The sequence below is a fragment of the Crocodylus porosus genome, unplaced genomic scaffold, assembly GCF_001723895.1.
Source record: "Crocodylus porosus isolate Cpor-Errol unplaced genomic scaffold, CroPor_comp1, whole genome shotgun sequence".
Taxonomy (NCBI): domain Eukaryota; kingdom Metazoa; phylum Chordata; order Crocodylia; family Crocodylidae; genus Crocodylus; species Crocodylus porosus.
In genome coordinates this window covers 5,544,407-5,556,918 of record NW_017728929.1, presented here as the reverse complement: position 1 = coordinate 5,556,918, position 12,512 = coordinate 5,544,407, and the positions used below count along the sequence as shown (strand labels likewise).

At 45.6% G+C, this 12,512-nt stretch overlaps 1 protein-coding gene across 4 annotated transcripts in view; it reads right to left on the bottom strand.

The window, feature by feature from the left end:
- The window catches only part of VPS8 (VPS8, CORVET complex subunit), a 149,964-nt gene extending 138,017 nt beyond the window's left edge, over positions 1-11,947 (bottom strand). For 3 of the 4 annotated variants that reach the window (XM_019542948.1, XM_019542950.1, XM_019542949.1), the window contains exons 1-5: positions 11,882-11,946; positions 5,943-6,203; positions 3,657-3,725; positions 2,048-2,178; positions 447-540 (exon numbers count right to left, since the gene is read on the bottom strand). In XM_019542948.1, coding sequence (XP_019398493.1) covers positions 447-540; positions 2,048-2,178; positions 3,657-3,725; positions 5,943-6,116 — 468 coding nt within the window. In that variant the 5' untranslated portion in view covers positions 6,117-6,203; positions 11,882-11,946. Of the gene's footprint in view, positions 1-446; positions 541-2,047; positions 2,179-3,656; positions 3,726-5,942; positions 6,204-11,881 lie in introns of all 4 variants that reach the window. The other variant, XM_019542951.1, reaches the window with a different exon arrangement.
- Positions 11,948-12,512: the final 565 nt, after the last annotated feature.

Genomic DNA, 12,512 nt, shown 5'->3' with positions numbered 1-12,512 from the left:
CCCCCTAACGAGCTGGGGACGGTCCTGCTTTGAGCAGGGGTTGGACTAGATGTGACTTCCTAAGATCCCTTCCAACCCCCATTTTCTGTGATTCTATGACCCGCAGCTCACCTCTTATTATCCCTACTTTACCAGCAAGTTCTTACCTTATACTTCTCAAGTTCTTCAGCTACTATTATTTTTCCTAGTCTCCTTGAATCAGTGTTTTTTTGCTCACCATCTCTTTTATCAGGTCACTCAGAGCTCAGTGAAGCCTGCTACTCCCAATGCTACTCCCAAGATCCTTTGTAGAACCACAGCTTAGCATAACTACCACTTCGCATAACCAGAACTCTTGCAGTATGTGAGAAAAAGTAATTTATACACCCATTCTAGTTCACAGTAACAAACTCAATGCTTATGGAGTAAAAGTGGGGCTTGTGGGGAGGTGGGGCAGGGATACTTACTGCAGCAGAAACTATTTGGGCAGAAATTCCTTTCAGAAGAGAAAGTCGTATGACTGATCCATGGAGAGAAAAAGAATCAGGGAGCCTTTTCTTTCTAAAGAAAAGAATTAATAAAATAAAATAAAATAAAATACAAATACTGTGAGAGAATAAAATTCCCACATCTAAATGTACAGGAAAAAATCCCCCAGAGGCTGCAATGGTTTCATTCACCATACAATGCCCCACTGGTGTATTGCACACAATTCAGAGTGAGGTTTGGAATCTGAAACTCAGGCAATGCATTTAGAAGAACGTGTACACTTAAAAGTCTGAAGTTAGGTTTCCATTTAGCCAAGCTCTTTACTGTCAGTTGATGTTACTGTCTAGGGCCCATGTACATAGCAGTTAGCTGAGCATAAAGCCTGAAGCAAGACTTTGTTTCTCTGGCACTCCCCTAAAGAAACTTAAAAAAACATGACAGCTTTACGTGAATTCAATTCAATGACACCCTTCTATTTTTTTTAATTAAATTTTATGTTTATGTTTTTAATCATGAAAGCTAATTGGAACGCTGCCTTGCATTACGGGGCTCTGGATTCAGATCCTTCTATGTCTCCCCAACTTGAAAATGTGTGATACGCTACCCAACACCAGCACATTGAGAAAGTTATCAAAGGCAGGTGGAACTTACAGCATGTGAGAATGGACTGGAACTGCAGTACTAGATGTGCTAAAATTGTGTAACAATTCTACAAAAACAGGCAGTGTGGAAATAAGTAACAGCGTTACCCTCTAAGCCATCATTAAGAAGAGCAGAAGCCATTTACATTATTTAAAAAATACTGGTGCAGGCTGCTTGGAGAAACAGACACATCAGTCAAACTGCTCGCATTTGGCAGGTTGTAAAGACCTTTTTTAAAATAAATCATGAGTCTAAATTCTGGTGCATAGTTTTGCAAAGGTTTTCACAGCCCAGAGCAATGTCCACTGACCCCTCAAACAAACCAAGGCCTCTTTTTTTCTGCTGGATCCACCAGGAACAGTTTCATTCCACCAAATCCTATTTTATCTGCATCTTCCACAGCATCCCTTTCTGGCACTGGCTATAGGGTTTGCTTTTGTATGGGACTGATAGATCAGACTGTTCTTCTTCTCAAGGTGAGATTCACACCAGCCAGGTAAGAAAGAAACATTATTTCCAGCCAGGTTCCTTCCCTGTCCGCCAACACAATCCCAATTCCAATAAACTTTCCCTATTATTGCCATGCAACATATACCAAAAAGTCTGAGCACAAAAACAGTTCTAGGACCAGGGAGCTACACAGGAAGCTTTTCACACACAAACTCTGGGCTGTACTTCCAAGCAGTTGCCCCCACTGGATCAGCAGGTGCTTCAAACATTTTTAATCTGCAATTCTGTCACCATCCACTTGTCCCCATTGGATAAAATCAGACTGCTGAGGAGGCAGAGCCGGTTGGAGTATCCAGCTGGAAGATGCAGCAGTATGGGGGCGGGGGGGTGCTGTTAAAAAATGTGTCTGTGCTGCTCACTATCAGGACACACACTCTCTTAAATCTCAGAGGAAGGAAAGGGAAGTCTTGTTGACAGGAACAGCTACCTTTTCATGTGTGCCCGGTCTCCACTGTCAGAGCTCGCCACCGAAGACGTGTCGTAAGAGTGTGTGTCGATATTATCTATGTTCAAAAGCGAGGGATCCTCCAGCACAAAAGTCTCTTCTTCATCATCAGTCTGAAAAATAATTTAAAACAAGTCTGCTAAATGTGACAGATCAAACCCATTTCTCAGACTACCAGGCACGTGACTTGATCTAGCAAGGTATTCTGGTGAACCAGTCAGCATAAAAACATAACTGCCTTTTACTGGTTCAGATCATAAGTCCATCTTGCCCAGCCTCCTGCATCACACAGTAGCAGAGAGCGGATGTTGAAAGGAAGAGTGAACCAGGTCTGACCACGTCTTTTCCCACTGTTCCTCTCCTACTTGCAGCCTCCAGCATTTAACATCTAGGAAGTTCTAATTCAGAGGCTGTATCAATAACTCTCAGGTTTGATGGCTACTGGGAACCCTTCCTCCAAGAATGTGTCCAATCCCTTTCTGAATCTGGCTAAACTGTCAGCTTCCACCACATCTGGTGGCAACGAGTCCAATGCTTTTAATGACACTCCGTATAAAAAAAACAACTTCCTTGTGTTTGTTTTAAACTTACAGCCTACTAGTTTCATGTTGTAACCCCTCATTCTTGTATGGCAAGAGACAGTAAATAATAAATCCCTATTGACTCTCTATGCCATTTAGTATTTTGTAAAAAACTTATGTTCCCCCTGCAAGTATCTCTCTTCTAAACTGAATGGGACAGGCCTCTTTAGTCTCTCCTCAAATGGAAGCCCCTTCATACCACTCATCATCCCTGTTGCCCTTCTCTGTTGCTTGCTTCGGTGAACCCCATCAACAAAGCCCACAATTAAATGGAATTAGGACTGGCAAACTGACAGAGCTTAGGAAGCAGATGACAAAGACGACTTGTCCTAGGCCTGATGCTTCTGTATTTTTAAATCAGCAACCTGGAAGCAAGCATAGAACAGTGACAGAGCTCATCAAAGATGCTGAAAAGGTTGCGTGTGCTGGAGTGGAATCCTATTTCCCCTGGCAGAAAAGTTTTGGCTCCAGTGAACTTAATGCAGTAAATACAGTAACTTAATTTTGTCAGAAGAGTGAGCGGATGTGACTGCGAACAGCTGAGGCTGTGAACATTTTACGTGCATTTTTGAGCTCCCCTCCACCTGAAATGTCAGAGTAGCCCCCATGCACACCAAGTGATTCAGTATTGTCACAGACTGTATTAACTCATCTGCAATATCCACCTCCCTACCTAATGTTCTATGGCTATGTGTATACCTGTGGACCTAATGATTAACTGATTTTTGAGGTCTTCTAAAAATAACAGGTGATAAAAACACAAATCATACAAATAAAATACAACACTACAGGGAGGCACAATTTAAATATCAGGCTGTGCAGCAGTATAATTACTATATGGTCTGCACACATTTTGTCACATGCCTCTTTAAATATTGAAAAAGGAACATCCCATGTTTTCTGAATGAATGTTAATTTACAATACACAACTGTACAATAGTCGCATGCTCTGAAACACTACTTACTGTGCATGACTGAGCGGTTTTCTTTACCTTTAAATACCTACCCACCTCATTCAATATGCTTTCCAGCGTCGGTGGGGTATCCACTTGAGGAATATTGAACTCTTTATCATCAATCTAAACAAAGGAAAGAAGGAGGAAACTGTTCAGGTTTCTAATCCCTAACAGACTTTCACAATCCTCTGTAGAAGTTTCAGTTATACTCCACTCTCCATCCAAGATGCACAAGAGACTTTTCTTCTTTCAAGTGCTTTCTTTCAAATTGTGGTCCCTAAGAAGTGTCAGGCTAAAAGCAAAAAGTTAGTGGTTTCAATGTCGCAAAAATGATGACGGTTGTTCTGATGCCCTGCTAGATAGAGTGATTCAGATGGTATTATTCCTATGCAAAACCAAGAACAGGAAGATGAACAGGTCTCATGCTGCTAATGTAATTAAAATTAAAAATACAAATCTGGCAAGTCATTGTCACACTGGACTGATCCAAAACTGCACACTTGGTGCATTTTATCTCCCTTAAATATTAAAAAAAAAAAAAAAAAAAAGCAGACCATTAGTGTTATAGAATTAAAAAAACAAACAAACAAAAAAACACGTTTAGGCAGAAGAAAATTTAAGATGCTTCCATTTCAGACCACTGCTACCCACATAAGACTTTGCTTCAGATGGCAGGCTGGTAATCACTATGGTTAGTGTGCAGGTCTACTCTGGAAAGTGTCTACAGAAAGATGGCAGTATGCCATGAGCGGAGCTGCCCCATCATCAGACCCAAGTAACAGATGCAGATACAGGCCATACTGTATAAAAGGTGCTGATTTTTATTTGTAATCTAGACATTTATCAACCCTCTTCAGTGATTTTATGATAAGCCTTTCAGCTATTGTGTTGCTTGTCAGTTTTGGGAGAGACAGGGAACAATGAAGCTGAGCCCCCATAAAATTTAACAAATAGACAAAATAGACTAAAGTGCAACTTCTCTCTTCATAATCATTTTAAGGAAATAAGTACTTCTGGGAGCAATCGTGAGTGCAATATGTTTTAAGACAAATTTTATTTGAAGTTGGCCCATTTATCACATGTTTAGTTCTGCCTGCTTACTAAATTCAACAACCTTCAGTCAGCCAGTTCTTACCCCAGTGGCAACTATGCCATCTCTCTTAAAATGTTTCCACCTTCAATCTGAAAGTGACTAGTCCTCAGGAATTTAAACTCCCAGCGCAGGCTTTCAATGAGTATGGTTGTATCTCTTCATTGAAGAGGCGCTAGGAACCTAGCTGTTGTTTCTCAGTGAGGCCATACAAAACATTGTTTTCTATTAGCTAGCGCTGCAAAGAGCAGACACACTGAGGTCTTGAGAAAAAGCAGGCTGGGTTCTCCTCTGTTTGCATAGCCCTATTAGTAATAGACCCTGCGGGGCAAATGCTGCTTTTGGTTTCCTCTGTGCAAAGCAGCTATGAACAGCAGCAGGATGTCAGAGGTATAGCCAAGGGCAGAATTTGGCCCTGCAGGGAAACCATAGTTAACAAACCACACTAAACACCAGCTGTCTTCCCAAGAGATGCAGATTTCTGCGAAAGATGGCACCAGAGCAGATTCTGAACTCACGCAGACTGCAAAATCTGTTAGGAAGGTGCCAATTTTATAGCAAGCTCCTGACAGCACAAAGCAGTCAAGTCTTAGCGGATTTGTGTAGAGTGAGACAGGTTTTATTCTAAAAAGTGGTAGGGGGGAGGTAAAGGAGCTGTCCCTGCTGTCTAGAGGGCCCATGCTACAAGACCATCTCCAGGGAGAAAGGGGCAAGGGCAGGCCTCTGACCAAGAACAGCTGAGCAGATGTGCCTCCAGTCCCCAAATCACATTCCTTTTGGAGGCTTAAATAAGGAAGTGTCACAGTGGAATGCCCTTGGTCACCTGCTCAACAACATGACTAATGAAGTTCCTGCTTTACACCCTAGTTGAGGCATTGAGGCTGCCCCCTGGAAAGGGCTCTGAGGTACCAGTCCTTTAAAGCAGTATTACAAATCAGAGCCAGTTACCACCGCAGAGCTAATGCAAGAGCAAGGAATGGTATTTACGACAACTCAGTGAGAAAGCTGTGAAAAGGCATGGTTTGAAAACAGCCTCATGACTTCAAAGAGCAACCCTTAAATGAAGCTGGCCACTCAGGAAATGAAAGCATAATCAAACATAAAAGACAATCACTCATTTGACTTGAAACGTCTTCCCCTTCCCCGTGTTTCATGAAGCTTCTCTTTTAAAAAAAAAAAATCAAAAAAGAGATTTATTGATGGATAGCCCAGCTTGTCCCAGAGCTAGAAAATTCACATTTGAGTCTTACCAGCTCACTTTTGGCATCTAGTTCTCTTTCCAGATCAATACTGCCCAACTTTGGGAGAAGTGTCTCCTGACCCAAGAGCTTGCCAAGGTCATCTTCCAGTCCTGTGGAAGACATGCTGTGTTCTGGATTGAGGTTTTCAGTCTCTGTCTTCAATTCATCTGCCATCTTTTCCATTTCCAACAAAACCAGTGAGTAAGTCAAAGTGTGTTGGCTCCTTCTCTTAAGCTTCTACTCCAGGTCCTGGCAGCTAAAATCTGCATTCTTTTCAAAGAGAGGATACACATTGAAGAGAAAGCTTCAATAGTGTGCAAGGCTGACAGACAGACACATGCACACACATGCATACACCCAACTGTATATTTCACACCACTTTCAGCCCATTCTGTAGCCAAAACTGAACACCCATCAGGAGTTTTCTTCTATAGGAACAAGCCCCTCTTCTTCATTCTCAACAGGACTGCTGCATTCCCTAGAAATTAAAAGCTTCTGATAACTTCTCTGTGGACTTATGGAAATGCAAGCCATTAAAAACAGCTCCAAGAGGCCTCCTGGCTCAGCCGAGGCCCCCGTATCACAGTCACAAGATGGCTGGTGAACGCACATCCTGAGCAGAGTGAAACACTTTCCTCAGCCCTGTCATCTGCCTGGAAACATCTCCCTGCTACTTCTTACCCCAGCACTGGCGAAGCCAATGGGAAGGAGCCTGAAATCAAGGACTGGAGAAGGCCAAGGCCCCTCCACACACGCAAGATGCATCTAGGAGGCCCATGCCAGCCATCCAAGGCCCCAGGGATGATGCCAGCTCCAGGCTTTCCCTTGTTTCTTTGGCTACAATACACACACACGTGTGCAGCCAGTGCAAGGAACTCCTGACTCACAGAGATCAAGTACGTTCTCTCAGGGTTAGGGTGGCAGAACAGAAGCAGCAATGGAAGGCAGAGAGATTCATAGATGAAACTTTCAGGGACTCTGTAGAACAGTTCCACCTCCACTGTAGCACCTCCCATGCTGCTGAGAAGAATGAGAGCCTCAGGGATGAAGGACATCAAGCTGGGAACAAGCAAAATTATCCTTTAGATGAGACCTGCCTTCAGCTAATGTTACAACACCTTTCTGCACCAAGCACACTCCTCCAAGGGTGGGAACCCCACAGGAGAGGAGCAGGCAAGTGGTGGTAGTAAGGAGATTTGATTATTAGGCACATAGATAGCTGGGTTTGTGACAACCGAGCAGACCACAGGGCGACTTGATTGCTGGGTGCAAAGGCAGTAGACCTCTCGAGACATGTAAATAGGCTGCTAGGGAGGGCTGGGAGGAGCTGGTGGTCATGGTCCGTGTGGGGACCAGTGATGTGGGTAAGAGTAGCAGGGAGGTCCTCAAAGCTAAAAATTTAGGCTGCTGGGTAAAAGGTTGAAGTCCAAGACCTCTATGGCAATGTTCTCAGAAATGCTTCCTGTGCCACACACAGGGTCAGGTAGACAGGCAGAGCTCCAGAGTCTCCACATATGGCTGAAATGCTGGTGTAAGGAGGAAGGGTTTAGGTTTATTAGGAACTGGGGGAGCCCACACAGAAGGGATGGTCTCCACCCGAGTCAAAATGGTACCAGAAGAATGGCAGGTAATATTTAAAAAGTGGCAGAGCAGCTTTTAAACTAAAAACAGAGGGAGGGAAAAAGCCGACATGCGTGGAACAGCACAGTTCAGCTCAGCACAACCTATGGGGTGAAACTATAAAAAAAAGGGGATAAGAAACAGGGTGAAGATAAGTGCAAGCAAGTGAAGTAACGAACCAGGCAATGATAAGAAGTACACCTGCTTTTATACTAATGCTACAAGTCTAAGATCAAAGGTGGGGGACCTTGAATGCTTAGCTATAAATAATTATATTGACATAATAAGTCTGTCTAAAACATGGTGGAATGAAGAAAATGAATGGGATGTTGTAATGCCAGGACACAAATGATCCAGGAATGATAGAGCAGGTTGTACTGGTGGGGGAGTGGCACTCTACATCAGACTGCAAATCAAAATAGGTCAGATTTTTCAACTCTTGAGACAGGTGCTATAGGATCCTTATGGATAGAAATCCCAGGTTATAAAAACAGAAAAAATACACCTATAGAATCACAAAAAATGAGGGTTGGAAGGGACCTCGGGAGGTCACATCTAGCCCAATCCCTACTCAGAGCAGGACCAGCCCCAATTGGATCATCCCAGCCAAGAGCTTTGTCTAACTGGATCTTAAAAATCTCCAAGGATGGAGATTCCACAGCCTCTCCTGGTAACGTCTTCTAGTGCTTCACCACCCTCCTAATGAGAACATTTTTTCTAATATCCAACCTAAACTTCCCTTGACAGAACAAGGAGCAATGGGCTCAAGTTGCAGCATCTGCCACCACTGAAAACAGTCCCGCTCCTTTCAGGTAGTTGAAGGCTGCTATTAAATCTGCACCCCACACCCCTGTCTTATTTCCTCTCAACTAATTAAGCCCAGCTCCTTCAATATACCATCAATTCCCAGACCAGGGTAGCAGCAGCGAGCTAGCAATGTTAAGGGAGTTGAGAGAGACAGCCGCAGCAGAAAACACAGTAATAATGGGAGACTTCAAGTATCCCACAAATAGACTGGGTCAATCCGACATCAGGTCAGGATGAAGAGACCAAATTTCTTGACATTATAAGAGAGATTCCTGGAGCAGTTAGTCCTGGAACCTACCAGAGGAACACCTTTAGTCAAAGGGTTTGTGTTACTAAACCACTGGGCAACAGTGACTACAATGCAACTAGATTTGACACCCATGTAGCAGCGGAGACAAGAAAAATCTACCACTGTAGCCTTTAATTTTAAAAGGGGAAACTACACCAAAATGAGGAAGCTAGTTAGATGGAAGTTAAAAGGGGCCCATAAAGAAGTGAAAGAATTGCAGGAGGCACAAAGCGTACCAAAAATAAAAAATTGAAAAGCACACCAAAAGCAAACCAGCATAGTTTCATGGCAGAGTTGCAGAGGCAATAAGCAAAAAAAAAAAGGGAAAAAAGGCTCCTTTTTAAAAGTGAAAGTCAAATCCTAATGAAGAAAATAAAAAAAGAGCACAGTAAAGCAAAAGTGAAATAAGACAAGCTAAGAGGGAATTTGAGGAGAGACTTGCCAGGGACACAAAAAATACTAAAAATTCCTTTAATTACATTAGAAGCCAAAGACCTGCCAGGAGCTCAGTTGGGCCTTTGAATGATCAGGGTGTATATAAGGCATGTTAAAGATTGAAAGGACCATCACTGAGAAACTAAATGCATGCTTTGCATCTGTTTTCAGTGAACTAAATGCATTCTTTGCATCTGTCTTCACAGTGGAAGATGTTAGGGAAATTCTGTCACCAGATCCACTCCTCCCTAGGGACAAGCTGACCCAAAGGGTGGTTTCAGTAGATGAGGCTGTAGAGAAAGCTGATCAACTAAACAGTAGCAAATCACCAGGACCTGATGGCATTCACTCTAGGGTCCTGAAGAAGCTCAGATGAGAAATTGCTGACCGCTTAACTGTAGGACAAAAACTACCACTAAAAGCAGCTTTCGTACTAAAGGACTGCCAATGTGACTCCCATATTTAAAAATGGCTCTAGAGGAGATGCAAGGAACTACAGGGCGGTGTGTCTTAACTTCTATTCCTGGAGAACTGTTAGGAACAAGACTGAAGAAAAAAAAAAGAACATTTTAGCATGTGGATGAACATGACTTGCTGGGGAGAATCAACTTGACTTTGTTAATGGGAAATTGTGCCCCACCAACCTATGAGAGTTCTTTGAGGGTGTTAATAAGCAGGTGGATCAGGGTGATCCAGTTGACACAGCACATCTGGACTTCCAAAAAAGCCTTTGACAAGGTCCTCCATCAGAGACTCATTTAGGAAGTCACAAGATTACAGGGAACGTGCACTCATGGATTAGAAAATTGGCCCCCAAGTCAGAAAGCAAAGAGTGAGGATAAATGGTCAGTTTTCAGGATGGAAAGAAGTAAACAGTAGGGTCCCGCAGGGATGTGTGTTGGGACCGGGGCTGCTTAACATATTCATAAATGATCTGGAAAAGGGGATGAGTAGTGAGGTGGCCAAATTTGCAGATGACAAAATTATTCAAAGTGGTAAAGACCAAGGTGGATGGTGAGGAACTACCAAAGGATCTGCCATAGTTGCCCATTTGCTCAATCAAATGGCAGATGAAATTTAATGTAGATAAGGGTCAAGTGATGCACATGGGCAAAAATAACCCACACTACCTACACTCTGATGGGCTCTACATTCACTGTTACCACACAGGAGAGATCTGGGAGTCAGTGTGGACAGTTCACTAAAAACATCAGCTCAGGTCTCAGCCGCCACCAAGAAGGCAAAAAAAAAAAAGTTAGCAATGATTAAAAGAATTGTGAACAAACCAGAATGATAACACGTAATAAATCCACGGTGCATCCACACGTTGAGCATTGTGCCCAGTTCTGGTCCCCAGCCCTCAAAAAGGAGATAGAAGGACTAGAGAAGGTCCAGACCAGGGCAACAAAGTCGACTGAAGGTATGGAGGGGCTTCCAGATGAGGAGAGACTAAAGAGGCTAGGCCTGTTCAGGTTAGAAAAGAGATACTTGAGGGGAAACATGATGAGCATTTACAAAATACTGAATTAGTGAAGAGAAAGTCAGTAGGGATTTATCATTTACTGTGTCTCACCATACAAGAACAAGGGGTCACAACATGAAAGGAGTAGGTATTAAGTTGAAAACAAACATAAGGAAGTTCTTTTTCACCCTTTGCATCATTAAAGCATAGGACTTGTGGCCACCAGACAGGGTGGAAGCTGAGTTTAGCCAGATTCAAGAAGGGACTGGACACATTCTTGGAGGAAAGGGGCCCCAGTAGCTATTGAGCACAAGAGTGAGGGGCACAGCCACTGAACCAAAACTTCCTGGACCTTCAGTGCTGGGGGCTGCACACAAGAGAAAAGTCAGACCCTGCCTGCCTCCCTTTCAGCATCTGCTTGCTGCTGCTGTCCAACACAGGTACTTATTTGGTCCATTCAGCCCAAAGGCAGAGAGCACTATTCCTACTTTACAATAGGGCTAAGCGAGAAGCACCAGGAGCAGGCCCCAGGAGAGGCTCATGCTCAGCGCCCTCAAACTGCAGAGCCCTGACAGCAGCAGGTTAACACCAGCGCTGCTGCGTGGTGCTGTAACAAGTGCCGTGTAGCTGTGTGGGTGGGGGACAGAGGAGCAGAGGAGAAAAACCTGCTGTCAAGCTCAGCGTGGTGCCGTCTCTTTCCCACACTGGCCAACTACAGAAACCACTGCACTGCTCTAGCCCAAACAATTACACCTTCCCAGCCCATCTTCTGTCCATCGTGCTAGCCCGGTCGGCAGCACAGTAACTGTCTGGCACCATCCGCAGAGCAAAGCTTCATCGCGTTATACAGGAGGCAGAGCCGGGCTGAAGAGAGACGCATCCTCAGCCCACCTGGACAGAACGCACACATCACCCAGGGACACAGGGTAGATGACAGGCCCGGCGGCTACTCCCAACAGTCCTCCACAGCTGAGCACCCACAGCACAGCAGCCTGGGCCAGGCAGACCTCGGCTCTGAGCCTGCCAGTGGCAGCTCTTGCACACAAATATACGCACATGCAAATAACAGACATGTGCTCACACGTACACAAGTACACAGAAATACACCCCCCCAAACACAGATGCATCCGGGGGCACACACACCCCCGCACGCACACACACACACATGCATGCACACACAGGTCTACACACGCACACAGGTGCATTCACGCATGCAGAGAAGCACGCACGCACGCAGGTACATGCAGATGCACATACATACGCATAGACACATATACACACGCGGAGCTGATGGGCGGGATGGGCACCCCCGGCGCAGGGGCTGCGCGGACTCACCGCCGGGGCCGCGGCCCGGGCCAGGACTAGCCCAGGCCAACTTCCGCCCTCTCTCGGCGCAGCCTCGCTGCCCGGCCGGCTCTTAAAGGGACCGCGCGCAGCGCCCAGGCCAGGCCGGGCGGGGAGCCCGAGCGAGCGCCCCCTGGCGCAGGGGAGGCGCCGGCCGAGCCACGCACCTCGCTCCTCCCTTACCCCGAAGTAACTGGGCAGGGGGGAAAGGCCGGACCAGCTCCAGCCGGCCCGGGTGAGCCCCATCCGCGGGGAGCCTGAACCCTGAGCGCTGGCCCAGAGCAGGGGCCGCGCCCACCTGTGCCGCGCTGCTGCTCTGCTTTCTGCTCCCTGCCCCGGGGCAGAGCCAGAGGGAGGGCAGGGGCACAGCTGCACCCCCATTAGACACAAGGCTCCTGTGCTGCGCTCCAGCCCCGTTCTCAAGAAGCTTGAGAGAGTCCAGAGGAGAGCCACGCGCATGATCAGAGGTCAGGAAGACAGATCTTACGACGACAAGCTGAGAGCCATGGGACTCTTTAGCCTGGAAAAGTGCAGGCTCAGGGGTGATCTGATGGCCACCTATAAGTTTATCAGGGGTGACCACCAGGATCTGGGGGAACGTCTGTTCACCAGAGCGCCCCAA